Source organism: Podarcis muralis, chromosome 3, assembly GCF_964188315.1.
Source record: "Podarcis muralis chromosome 3, rPodMur119.hap1.1, whole genome shotgun sequence".
Lineage (NCBI taxonomy): Eukaryota > Metazoa > Chordata > Lepidosauria > Squamata > Lacertidae > Podarcis > Podarcis muralis.
In genome coordinates this window covers 104,359,062-104,371,941 of record NC_135657.1, presented here as the reverse complement: position 1 = coordinate 104,371,941, position 12,880 = coordinate 104,359,062, and the positions used below count along the sequence as shown (strand labels likewise).

Genomic DNA, 12,880 nt, shown 5'->3' with positions numbered 1-12,880 from the left:
AATTGTGCGCTTGCAGGCCAGTGTTTCCCAATTCTCGGTGTTTATACTACATTTTTTTAGATTTGCCTTGAGAGAGCCTTTAAACCTCTTTTGTTGACCACCAGCATTATGCTTTCCATTTTTTAACTTTGGAATAGTGTACAGTCGTACCTTGGTTTTTGAACAGCTTAGTTCTCGAACGTTTTGGCTTCCGAATGTTGCAAACCCGGAAGAGACTGTTCCGGTTTGTGAACTATTTTTTGAAGCCGAACGTCCGACAGGGCTTCTGTGGCTTCTGATTGGCTGCTGGAGCTTCCTGCAGCCAATCAGAAGCTGTGCTTTGGTGTTCAAATGTTTTGGAAGTCGAACGGACTTCCGGAATGGATTCTGTTCAATTTCCAAGGTAGGACTGTAGTTGCTTTGAAAGATGATAATCAGGCATCCGAACAACATGACCAGTCCAACAAAGTTGATGTTGAAGCATCATTCCTTTGACACTGGTGATCTTTGCTTCTTCCAGTACACTGGCATTCATTCGCCTGTCTTCCCAAGTGATGCTTCTCCCTTTCGTCCTGAGTTTGAGCATCTTCAAAGTCCAGGAATAGGTGTTTGGGGGCTATATAGTCCAGTGGTTTGATATTTTAGGACATACATCCAGATCAAGCAGAAGACATTTATGCAATAATGCATCAAATGCAGGGAAATCCTTGGAAGGTTTATTTACACTCAGAAGTCCCAAGTTGAGCATGCAGTTTTAAGCAAATCTCAAAGGCTTAACATACAGTATGGGTAGGGAACCTGTGGCCCTCCATAGCAGTGACTGATGTGGTGGGAAATGCCAAAACATTTTCCTCTTGACATTGGGGTCACTGGGCTTTACCTATATGGTGGAAGGGGGCGGTCACTTGTGAAGGGACACTCGTGAAGCCAGTCTGATATTCCTGCCAGTGTAATCACATGACCCTCCCCTTGCTGCTGTTCCACCCTACCCTTGCCCCATTCCAGATCCTCCAGATGTTGCCCAGATGTTGGAGTTGAGGTCCAACAACATCTGGGGTAGCCACAGGTTTCCCACCACTGCAATAGTCTCATCAAATGTGGACAGTGATGCAAAGGGACCTCTTATAATGGGTGCAATACATCTTGGAAGAGGTACAGCTGAAGCTGATGTGTTAGGCAAGGAGTCTGGCATTTGGTGAAAACCTGTTATTTGTTAAGAGAAAGAGATTTCGGTGAATTAGAGGCTGGATTTAATTTCCTCTCAAATCTGCTCAAATCCTTCCTATGAATAATACATGGGTTTCTTTTAATTCTTTATTCAGAAACACTTCTCCCGCTGGAGAAAGCAAATGTATAAATTTAATTATCCACATTTGGTCATTTGCTTTGTCTGTGTCATTACTGCCACAGTGGAGAAGCAGCTGGGCTTACTGGTCACACCATGGCACAATATTTTCGTAAAAGGGTAGGGGAAGCTCTGATCTTCTTTTGGCAAGGTTGCTTGTGTGTCGAGGTCCCCAAGCCACCCCCCCAAATAACTCACAACGCACACTTAATTTTTGTTTAAGGTTTTTGGCATAATTTTGGCCACAACTTTATTTAAATACAAAACCGTGAGTGGTTGTTTAGGCATTGGTTAAGACTATCTGTCCCCCCACCAGGGGACAGAACTGACTTCCGGGCACCACCGAAAGACAGTGCGGGGGAAAGCAAGTCGGGGAGAAATGGAGCTGAGTCACAGACCCTCAATTCTCACCCGCATGCTCCCCAAATGCTTGCCGGCCCTAGTCCCATTCCAGGGATTGGACGAAAAGATGGCAAGCCCCAGGATTCCTTTAACGGAATTCCCTTTCCGCAGCAACCATGGAGGGGCAGGCCCAGCCTATCCTAACCCCTCCTCCACCAATTTATAACCAATGCCTAACCGCAACCTACAAGTTGTGACGATTTGCTATGCAGTAGGCAAAAACCAAATGGCCCAGCCAATCAGCCAGATGGACAAAATTCCTACCAGGCCCCTGCCCCAATGGCAGACGACCCCATGACAGGCATAGCAAGGTCAATGCAACAACCCCTTACCCAAGGGCGGGTGATCTGTTGCACGCAGCAAAGAGAAAGCTCCAGGCTGCGTGCAGAGTATTTAAACATTTTACCCCTCCCACCAAAATTGCAACATAACTTTTACCCCAGCAACCCAGTGAACCAATCGCTGCCCCAGGCCATCTTTAGAGACCCTGCCTGGTAACAGAGGGGTGGCTCGGCAGACCCCACCGCAACACGTGCTCTCCATGAAGGAGAACACGCTTTCTCAAGAACAGTGCAAAAGGAGGAGGCAAAGATTGGCATCCTTCCCTGCCCCAGGGAAAAGAAGGCAGCAGGTCTGAAAGACAGCTACTCTGGTCTGCACTCCAGACATATTTAAACAGCAGAAGGATATTCTTTCTGTCTAATCTTGTCAGTCTAATTGAAAGCTGCCTTAAAGCAGATCAGACTGCTTGTCCGTTGAGATTAGTATTGTCTGCTCAGACTAGCAGCAACCGTCCAGGATCTCAGACAGAGATGGCGGAGATTGATCCCTGGACCTACTACTACTACTACTACTACTACTACTACTACTTAATTTATACCCTGCCCATCTGGCTAGGTTTCCCCAGCCACTCTGGGCAGCTCCCAACAGAATATTAAAAACACGATAAAACATCAAACATTAAAAACTTCCCTAAACAGGGCTGCCTTCAGATGTCTTCTAAAAGTCAGATAGTTGTTTATTTCCTTGACATCCGATGGGAGGGTGTTCCACAGGGCGGGCACCACCACTGAGAAGGCCCTCTGCCTGGTTCCCTGTAACCTCCCTTCTTGCAGAGAGGGAACCGCCAGAAGGCCCTCGGAGCTGGGCCTCAGTGTACGGGCTGAACGATGGGGGTGGAGATGCTCCTTCAGGTATACTGGACCAAGGCCGTTTAGGGCTTTAAAGGTCAGCACCAACACTTTGAATTGTGCTCGGAAACATACCAGGAACCAATGTAGGTCTTTCAGGACTGGTGTTACATGGTCTTGGCGGCCACTCCCAGTCACCGGTCTAGCTGCCGCAGTCTGGATTAATTGTAGTTTTTGGGTCACCTTCAAAGGTACATCCAGTCATAATAATAATCTTTTATACAACAACTGAAATAATAATAACTTCTATTCATTTTGACACATTAAAACTACAAGTGAGAAACTAAAACTATATCGTTGTTCTTTCTGTGTGTGGCAGTTATTCTGTCTGTGGTGTTTCTTCCTGTCCTTGTAAGATGATATGTTTTTCTTTCCCCCAGTTGTTGCTGTTATCCATCATGGCTTGCACAGAGCTGATATCCCATTGTTGTTCCAGAAATTTCTGTTTCAAATATGTTTGTTTGTTTATTTATTATTATTATTTAAAAAAACACATTAATTGTATTTTTCCCTGACAGATGTGTTTGGCACTCTGGCCTTTTTTGTCTGAAGGAAGTGTGGGATATAAATTTAAAGGAATAGATAATAAATGTATAAAAAATGGCTGATGCGCATTAATTTCTCTATATATCTATTAATGCTTATTTGTCCTACTTTTTGTGTTTTCCAGAATGCTCAAGCCAGCTATGATTTCAGCAGCAACGACCCCTATCCGTACCCTCGCTATACAGATGATTGGTTTAACAGGTGAGAAGCACATCTAAACCTTTTCCTTGTTGGGAATTTACAAACTTTGCTCGTAGCATCTCTGATCCAATTCAATCTTTTGCCAGTTTGCTTGGTCCACATCTTCAAATGCAACAACCTGATTTTCACTCCCTATTCTAATAAGCAGATCAGAATGTAATTATTCTTTGGTTTGTGCAAGTCACCAAATTTTGCCGTATCATTCTTGTTTTTTTAATTTTTTAAAAAAATGTATCTAAAAGTATGTATTTTGGATGGCGTGCGTATTTTATGGAAAATACATTTTAAAATAATGCACTTTTGGAACAATTTCTTTCTTTCAAGATTGCAGTTGCTGTGGCAACTGGACTTAAACGAGTGCAGTTTCAAAATGGTGATGAAGGTGCTCCAAGCAAACTCCCAGTTCTCACGATTCTTCCCTTCCAAAAAGAAAAGGAGGAGGCGGAAGATCAAGCGCATGAAATGGTTGCACAATTGGGCACCCATGTGGAGAGCGCATGTCTAATGTGACATTATTGGCATGATGAAAGTTCTTCTGCACAATGACCTTTGCTGTCTTAGAGAATGAGTGAAGAACTAGGCTTCTTTCAGCCAAAGTTAAGTGCTGTTCAGGCACACAGGCACATTAATTTCTGGCCAAAAGGTTTGTGCAAATGCTCAACTCTCTCAGTGGAATTATTTTTAATGCTTCACTTTGACTGGATTGTGTCCAAAGTAAGGAAAGGGAAATTGTGGTTCTGCTCACATTTTGATGCAAACGGACCTCATTGATAAACTGAAATGCAACTATCCTTCAGAATCGCCACTTCCCCGAATATCGTGATCTTAGGGAGATGTTTGTGACAGATTTCCCAACACAGTTCATTCCCAGGGTGACATGTTTCATTTCCATGTGCATATGTACATTCACAGCTCTTGCAGTTGCTCTTGAGAATGACTGATGTGTCGGCACATTCTCCTTAGTACTTGTGCCATTTCTGCCAGAAGCATAGGATAACATGGAAGTTTTCATATATTTGCAGATGAGATGACACCTGACATTTAGCTAATGTGCTGTAATTAATTAGTGAAGAGTTGCACAACTCTGGGACTTCAAAGCTCATTGGGCTTCTGCATTTCTATTATGTGTCCTAATTCAGTAAATTAGATGTCTAGGAGAGAACTCTGGAACAGCACATGTAAGAAATACACTTACAGTTACTTACTGTTTACCATTTTAGTTCAGAAGCTCATATTCATCTACCAATGAGGCAGATTTCGGCTTGGACTAGATTTCTGCATGTCATTACTGAGTAGGGGCTCATCAAGACTTGCACTTGTCCCGTGCATGGAAAGCATGGGTCCAAGTAGTTATTTTTCTTGTTCCACACTTTCTAAGCACGGGTGTGAGTGGTTTTCCCCAAGAAAACCTGCTCTTTAGTGATAAATCATAGCAAACATCAATCTGCAAAAACCCCTGATTGTCATTTGCTCCAATTCACCAGTAAAAATCAGGTTTTCCCAAGGAAAACAGTGGGCAAGGACAAATCTGGATGAGCCCTAGACTGATCCAGTACAATATATATATATATATATATATGTGTGTGTGTGTGTGTGTGTGCTTCGTTTAAACAAAACAAGAAATAAAAGCATACAGAAGTATTATCCAGAAAGACAAAAAAAGTGAAAAAATAAATAGGTAAGACTTATTACATTACATTACGATACATTATTCTTGGATTTCTATCGACTTCCAGTCACCCCACCATGTGTCCAGCACATGATTATAACAGCAGATTCCTCACGTCACATGACAATCTGTTTTGATCATTTCAAAATGCAGCAGACATGTGGGCAAGCATCTCACCAGTCTAACTTGTTCTGCACCTGACCCCCTTGTGGGATGCAGGTGGCGCTGTGGTCTAAACCAGTGTTTCCCAACCTTGGGCCTCCAGCTGTTTTGAACTACAATTCCCGTCATCCCTGACCACTGGTCTTGCTAGCTAGGGATGATGGGAGTTGTAGTCCAAAAACAGCTGGAGGCCCAAGGTTGGGAAACACTGGTCTAAACCACTGAGCCTCTTGGGCTTGCTGATCGGAAGGGCAGAGGTTTGAATCTGTGTGACGGGGTGAGATCCCGTTGCTCTGTCCCAGTTCCTGCCAACCTAGCAGTTTGAAAGCACACCAGTGAAAGTAGATAAATAGGTAGCGCTTCGGCGGGAAGGGCAACAGTGTTTCTGTGCACTCTGGCACTCGTTGTGCCAGAGGTGCCGGAAGCAGTTTAGTAATGCTGACCACATTATTATTATTATTATTATTATTATTATTATTATTATTATTATTTCAACTTCTACACCGCCCTATACCCGGAGGTCTCAGGGTGGTTCACAACAAGGCCACAACATATAAAATCAAACCAAAAGCAGTAACCCAATAACTCCCTCCCCCCAAAACCCCCACCACATTCTAAAAGGTTGTTGGATGTCCATAACATCAGCCAAAGGCCTGGTTAAAAATGAACGTTTTTGCCTGGAGCCTAAGGGTGTATAATGAAGGCACCAGGCAAACTTCCCTGGGGAGAGCATTCCACAGATGGGGAGCCACTGCACTGAAGGCCCATTCTCATGTTGCCACCTTCTGGATCACTCAGGGAGGAGGCACACGAGGGAGGGCCTCAGAAGATGATTTCAGGGTCCAGGTAGGTTCATATGGAAAGAGGTGGTCCTTGAGGTCCTTGACCCAGAAAGCTGTCTGTGGACAAACGCCGGCTCCCTCGGTCTGAAAGCGAGATGAGCGCCACAACCCCATAGTCGCCTTTGACTAGACTTAACTGCCCTGTGGTCCTTTACCTTTTTACCTATCCCATTTACCCTTGGCTTACATTTAACTTCTTCAGATAAAGTTAGACACAACCTCCCGTCTCCTCAAGCCCAGCCCATGTTAAGGAAATAAACAACTATCTGACTTTGAGAAGACATCTGAAGGCAACCCTGTATCAGGAAATTTTTAACGTCCATCGTTTTACCATTTTTATGTGCTGTAAGCCACCCAGAGTGGCTGGGGAAACCCAGCCAGATGGGTGGGATATAAATAATAATAATAATAATAATAATAATAATAATAATAATAATAATAATAAATTGTTTACTTAGAAAAGTAATGCGGAAATGTACTGAAAAATGTGGGACGAAGGAATAATTAACAAGAATTAATTAACAAGAAGACATGCAAACACCCCACAAGAAAATCAGCATGAACTCTCATTGTCATACAACTGCCCTGTAAACCTATCAGAATTAATGTTTGATGAAGACTGGACGTAGCCTAACCTTGCCGTAAATTTTGTGCATACTGAATAGATGGCTCATCTGGGGGAGACGAAGATCATCTGAGATGTCAGCAGCCTTCCTGCCCTAGGATCTATAGAAGATGATAGGCAATAGTATAACCTGTGTTATGCATAACAGGCAGTCCACAGATGCTAGACCGCAGATGCCTAGCAACATAGAAGCCTCTCCAACAGTTCTTTAATAGAGTTACCATAAAGCCCGGAGCTGTCAGGGGAAATTTCTCCTGCACAACAAAATAGGAAAAAGCTGGTTTGGCCCTTGCCCTGTTGCTTCATTGGAAGGTGAAAAAAGCACATACATTTTCTAGAAACCAAAGCAGAGTAAAACAAAGCAAGCAGCCAGAAACAGACAAGTATACATCTTTCCGTAGCAAAGTTTTCATTATAGAATGAGTGAGATGCAGTGGGGTCATTTTGCAAGTGCCCTCACTGTGCTCTGGGCTCCAGGAAACACAACAAAAAAGTCATTTTCTTGATTGCTGTTTGATTTAAAAATCTTTACCCAGTGCCTTTGCAAGCTTTTGTGGATTCTGATGCTAATACGAAGCCTTGACTGGAATCTCTGTCTTTCTCCGCAGTCATGGAACCAGATGTGCTGGGGAAGTATCTGCTGCAGCAAACAACAATATCTGTGGTGTTGGAGTGGCATATAATTCAAAGGTGGCAGGTATGGGATAAATCAGGGAACACACAATTGAGGTTTCTCTCAGAGGCAAAACTGCAATTTTATCTAAAAACAGGGCAAGGAGCAGATATGTGACTCTTTTGAGGTGTGAAGATCAAACCAAGGGCATGAAAGGAACTATGGGATGGGAGGTCATGGTGTCTTCAGAATTGGGTGGAAAGTGAGAAAAGTGCTTAGCACTCACAATATGTGAGAGGAGGAAGGTGCGAGAGGGTACTATGGGGGCGGCTTGTGTGTACAAAAAGGAGCGGGAGGGGGGCATGGATGTGAAAGTGAAAACAGGGCTGCAAAGCACAACTAAACAATAGAAAAGAGAAGTGTTTTCAGAAATGTGGTTGGGAAGGTGAAAAACGAGCTTCGTAATTGTGTGGTTTGGGAAGGGGAAACTAGGGTGTTCATGCCAGGGGGAATGGCGGAGGGTTGGTGAATGGAGCAGGGGTGTGTGTGTGTGTGTGTGTGTGTGTGTGTGTGTACACAACGTAACTAGTTGTTTCAGTCTTCATGCCAGTTTTTCCATCCTGCACTTCCTCCCTCCCAAGATACATACAGGGCCGTCTTACCCATAGGTGATAGGGGTGCGAGGCACCCAGGTGCCGGGCTCTCAGGAGCGCCAGGCTGATAGTTCAGGGCCTGAGAGTTGAGTCCGGGGAAGAGCCCGCCTGTCAGTCGGAGTGCAATGACAGGCTGTTCTGCTGCAGGTGGCTCTGTGCCGCGAGTTCGGGGACGACCGAGCCAGCAAGATGCTGAGCCGACTGGCTGGGCCTGCCCTCCTGCGTGCCTGGGACTGGGCAACCTGGGGGGGAGGGGAACATGCCGGGTGGATCTTTGCACCCAAGCGCCACATATGCTTAAGACAGGCCTGGATACATGAAAACCATATGTCTTGCTCTCTTATTGCACATAATTGCTCAAAGTGACCGACGTCTCTCATTGTTACTTGAAAGATGCAGCCTGATTAATACCTTGCAAAGTTTTTCTAGAAGCCTCGCCTTGCCTGCCCCAGCCAGCTAGGACCATAGTAAGGGATGATGGGAGTTGTAGTCCAACAATTTCTGGAAGATTGCAAGTTTCTCTTCTGTAAACCAGGCTTCTCCATCTTGCCAGTAGCAGTTTGAGGAACCGAGTGGTGGCATTGCCTCTCACTGTGAAGTCGAGTTGTGTGGCACACCTACCTCAAACTTAGGCCCCCACTGCTTTAAAATGTATCCAAAACAAATAGCTTTGGGATTCAATTATTGGCAGGCATCTTTCACCAAGAATGGAGATAGTAGCTCAGTGGTAGAGCGTTTGCTTTGAACCCTGGCATCTCCAGGTAGGACCCTTGGCTGTAACCCTGGAAAACTGCTGCCAGTAAACACAGGCAGCTGTTTCCTATTTTATTTATAAAGTACAGCTCCATTTGCCCCTTTGATGGAGCGATAATGTGTCAGACGGAAATGACTGCAGCCACATACAAGCTCACCATTTAGCAAACCAGGTTCTTGTTGAGGACTACAGCACCATCAAGTGGCCAGCTAAAAGCTGAAAAAGAAAGATTTTTCCAAGTCAGTTTCGGGATGGTAGCAAATGATTCGCCCTCTTTCCAGTCAGACCTGTACCAGTAATGGTAAAAGCTTGCAGTGAGCTCTTGAAGGAAGCTGGAAAGGCTCATTTCAAAGGGAAGAGGGCAGCAAAAGAGCTGGAACCCCTTTAGGAAGTGAGCACAGTTTGAGTGGAGCCTTCTTTCTGATGTGTTGCTACACGCGGGTGGGTTTCTAGGTAAGAGAACCTCCACTTATTGAGTCTGAAATGGTATAGCCCAGAATCCTGTCACCTTGGTCCATTGACTGCTTCTACATAGATCAGTCCAATGAGTTAAAAGCATGGCAGTATACAGCTAGGAAGCTGGGCTCTTTCCAATTCCATCCTCAAGTTAAATGGGCTTCCCTGCATTTCAGATCATATGCTCAGTCTAACAATTTCAACAGAGACCATCTCCTTTCCAACTTTACACATTTCAACATGATGCTGGTCAACTGTTACTGCTGTAATCGATCTGAAGTAAAATATGTGCATCAAAATAGTTTTTTTTTAAAATACAGAACATTCTGGGCAGAGCAATCCAAACATCCCATCTGCCATGCTAGGGGATGGATGAAGTGCCTGGATAGCCAGTGAGAAACAAATGGGTCTGTGTGGTCTCTCTCTCCCTCCCTCCCTCCTTCTCTCTCTCTCTCTCTCTCTCTCTCTGTGTGTGTGTGTGTGTGTGTGTAACTAGCACAAAGATCCAAAGGATCTTGAGCTAACTCTGCTTCAGACATTTGACAGCAATAAGCCCAATCTGATCCTAGGATCTGCCATAGCAAAGAAGCTTTTCCCCCTCCTCACATTGTACCCAATATCAACTGCCTAAATAGTGCAGTGATGGGCCTGTGGGTGGTGCCAAGGCTATGGTGCTCCATTAAGGACGTGGCCTAAACCACTGAGTCTCTTGGGCTTGCTGATCAGAAGGTTGGTGGTTTGAATCCCCACAACAGGGTGAGTTCCCGTTGCTCTGTCCCAGCTCCTGCCAACCTTGCACTTCAAAAGCACACCAGTGCAAGTAGATAAATAGGTACTGCTGTGGCGGGAAGGTAAATGGTGTTTCCATGCACTCTGGTTTCCATCACGGTGTTCCATTGTGCCAGAAGCAGTTTAGTCATGCTGGCCACATGACCCGGAAAGCTGTCTGTGGACAAACCTTAGCCTGAAGTGAGATGAGCACTGCACACCATAGTCGCCTTTGACTGGACTTAACTGTGCAGGGATCCTTAACCTTTACCTTATCTTCCATTAAGACCCAGCTAGGCTTTTGGATTACCTTTTTTTAATTGCAAAGCTTTGCATTCAGAAAATTGAGAAGAACTAAATCCTGCCTCTGCCAATGTTGTGTATGAGATCATGTTTTGTGAAAGACAATGCAGATCCAAGTTTGGTGTTGCAGGGTTTACATGTGTCAAGAGACCTTAGTGACCTTGAGACCTGTTTCCTCCGCTCATTGTCCACATTTACGTTGCTTACATCCACAGGCATCCGAATGCTGGATCAGCCGTTCATGACAGACATTATAGAAGCTTCCTCAATCAGCCACATGCCTCAAATAATAGATATCTACAGTGCCAGCTGGGGCCCCACTGATAATGGTAAGACTGTGGATGGACCAAGAGAGCTCACCTTACAAGCCATGGCAGATGGTGTGAATAAGGTAATGTGCCTGGTTTAAAACAGTTTTATCATGTCCCTGTGATGTATGACCTTTTGTGATCAAAAGAGCTCAAATGGGATAAAGCATCAGCAGGGAAGGTCCTTTAACCTATTCACTAATGGAGAAGATCAAACCTAGAACTTCTCTGTGTTTGATCTTATATATCACTAAATTGGCTGAAGGATCTTCCCTACTTAATTCTTTATTCCATTTAAGTCTATGCCATTGAGAGAGAGGGAGAGAGATTGCTGTTGCCGCTCCAAATAAACCCAACCCTCAGAATTACTGAGAATTTTTGCTCCACTAATTTGGTTAGAGATTTTTCCATTTTCCCTTTCACCCATCCTTCTTCATTGCAATTGCCATCACAAGGGTAACCAAAATGACGTTAGATTGATTAACTTGCTTGCTTAGTGTTAAAACAAGTGCTACGTTAATAGCACAATTAGCAATTACATCTGTTTTACATCAAAATATTAAAATACCAGGAACAGGACCCCTAATTTGTATTAAGATTGCAACACACAGGGAGGGGAGGTTTAACCCTTCATGGCTGCAATCTTGAAAAACAATCACACCATCACCATGAATGACAGCACTGGGAGAAAAGCTCCCGTGGGCACATATGAGGGCACATTTGTAATTCTAATTTCCACACAAGAGGATTTTTGCCTGCTTTATGTGCTCCTAATGAAAACTGGGTGGGGCAGGGACTGTGCCTGGCATTATTATTATTATTATTATTATTATTATTATTATTATTATTAGATGTGGTTGCTAATCATGGTATTCTGGTTTGGTCCTTAGGATGCTGTTAAGAGTAGCTTCTCTCCCTACAATTGTCACAGTGATAGTATATCAACTTATTTAGGCTGCACAGTAAATCTAGGGAGATCTAGCAGAACTGTTGTACAATTGGTCATTTTCCACCCGAATAATTTATTTTTACTATCTGTGATGATTTCTCACTAAAAACCTTTTCATGTCTTTTCCGGTGAACTTAACTTGCTAATAATATCCAAGCATGGCAGAAATATATTTAATAGCTCGGCCCTAATGAGTCGTAAATCTTAGCCCATTCCATGCTCCTCGCTGATCTCGTGTGGTGTTTTGTACTGACACAGCCCACAAGGGCATGAGGAGGACAAAGGAGGTGTCAGGGATAAAGCATGGGGAACTTCCACAGTGTGAACTTCCCCAATTTGTTGCAAATTGTATTAAAAGGCAAGCTAATCTAAACCTTTCTGGATTCCAGTCCATTCTAAAAGAGCTTTACTCAGCAACTTTTGGATTACAAAGATTGTGTGCAGGATTCCATAGAAAAGACCATTTCAATCCTCTCGTCTTGTCCTCCCATTTTGTGGAGCATACAGGCAACTGTTTGAGTAGGGCTCAACATTGTCTGGAATACAAGCTAGTCAGCTGAAATCCGTTATGATTCTTGTGACCTGTTCTGGTAACCAAATCAAACACGAGAAGGTCTTCCATTACAGTTATACTTTGGTTCTTGAATGCCTTGGTACTTGAACGTTTTGGCTCCCAAACGCCGAAAACCCGAAAGTGTTTTCGAACGCTTTTTGGAAGCCGAACGTCCGACGTGGCTTCCAACTGAATGCAGGAAGCTCCTGCAGCCAATTGAAAGCTGTGCCTTGGTTTTTGAACAGTTTTGGGAGTCGAACAGACTTCCGGAACGGGTTAAGTTCGAGAGCCAAGGTACAGCTGTATTCTGTTCATGAACAGCCAGAAAGGTGGGGCTGCGATGTGCCCAGCTCAACCCCAGGGTGGGAATGACACCCCTGGTTATGAGTCTTTTGAATTACAAATCTGGGACTTCCTTAAACTATTGTTGCTGGCATCAGTCTGCCACTTGAGAAAATGGAGTTCACTTCACACCGCTGGAGAATCACAGCACTTGCCGTGGCTGTAGAGACCGGTAACCCGTAACGGTTTGTATGGAGGTCCTGGGCTGCCAGATGACAAG

The 12,880-nt window shown here is 44.2% G+C and overlaps 1 protein-coding gene across 1 annotated transcript in view; it reads left to right on the top strand.

Moving 5' to 3' along the window:
* The window catches only part of PCSK2 (proprotein convertase subtilisin/kexin type 2), a 118,770-nt gene that overhangs the window by 89,194 nt on the left and 16,696 nt on the right, over window positions 1–12,880 (top strand). Inside the window, exons 6-8 of the mRNA XM_028722283.2 lie at window positions 3,587–3,663; window positions 7,570–7,658; window positions 10,724–10,899. Of these exons, the coding sequence (XP_028578116.1) occupies window positions 3,587–3,663; window positions 7,570–7,658; window positions 10,724–10,899 (342 nt within the window). The remainder of the gene's footprint in view (window positions 1–3,586; window positions 3,664–7,569; window positions 7,659–10,723; window positions 10,900–12,880) is intronic.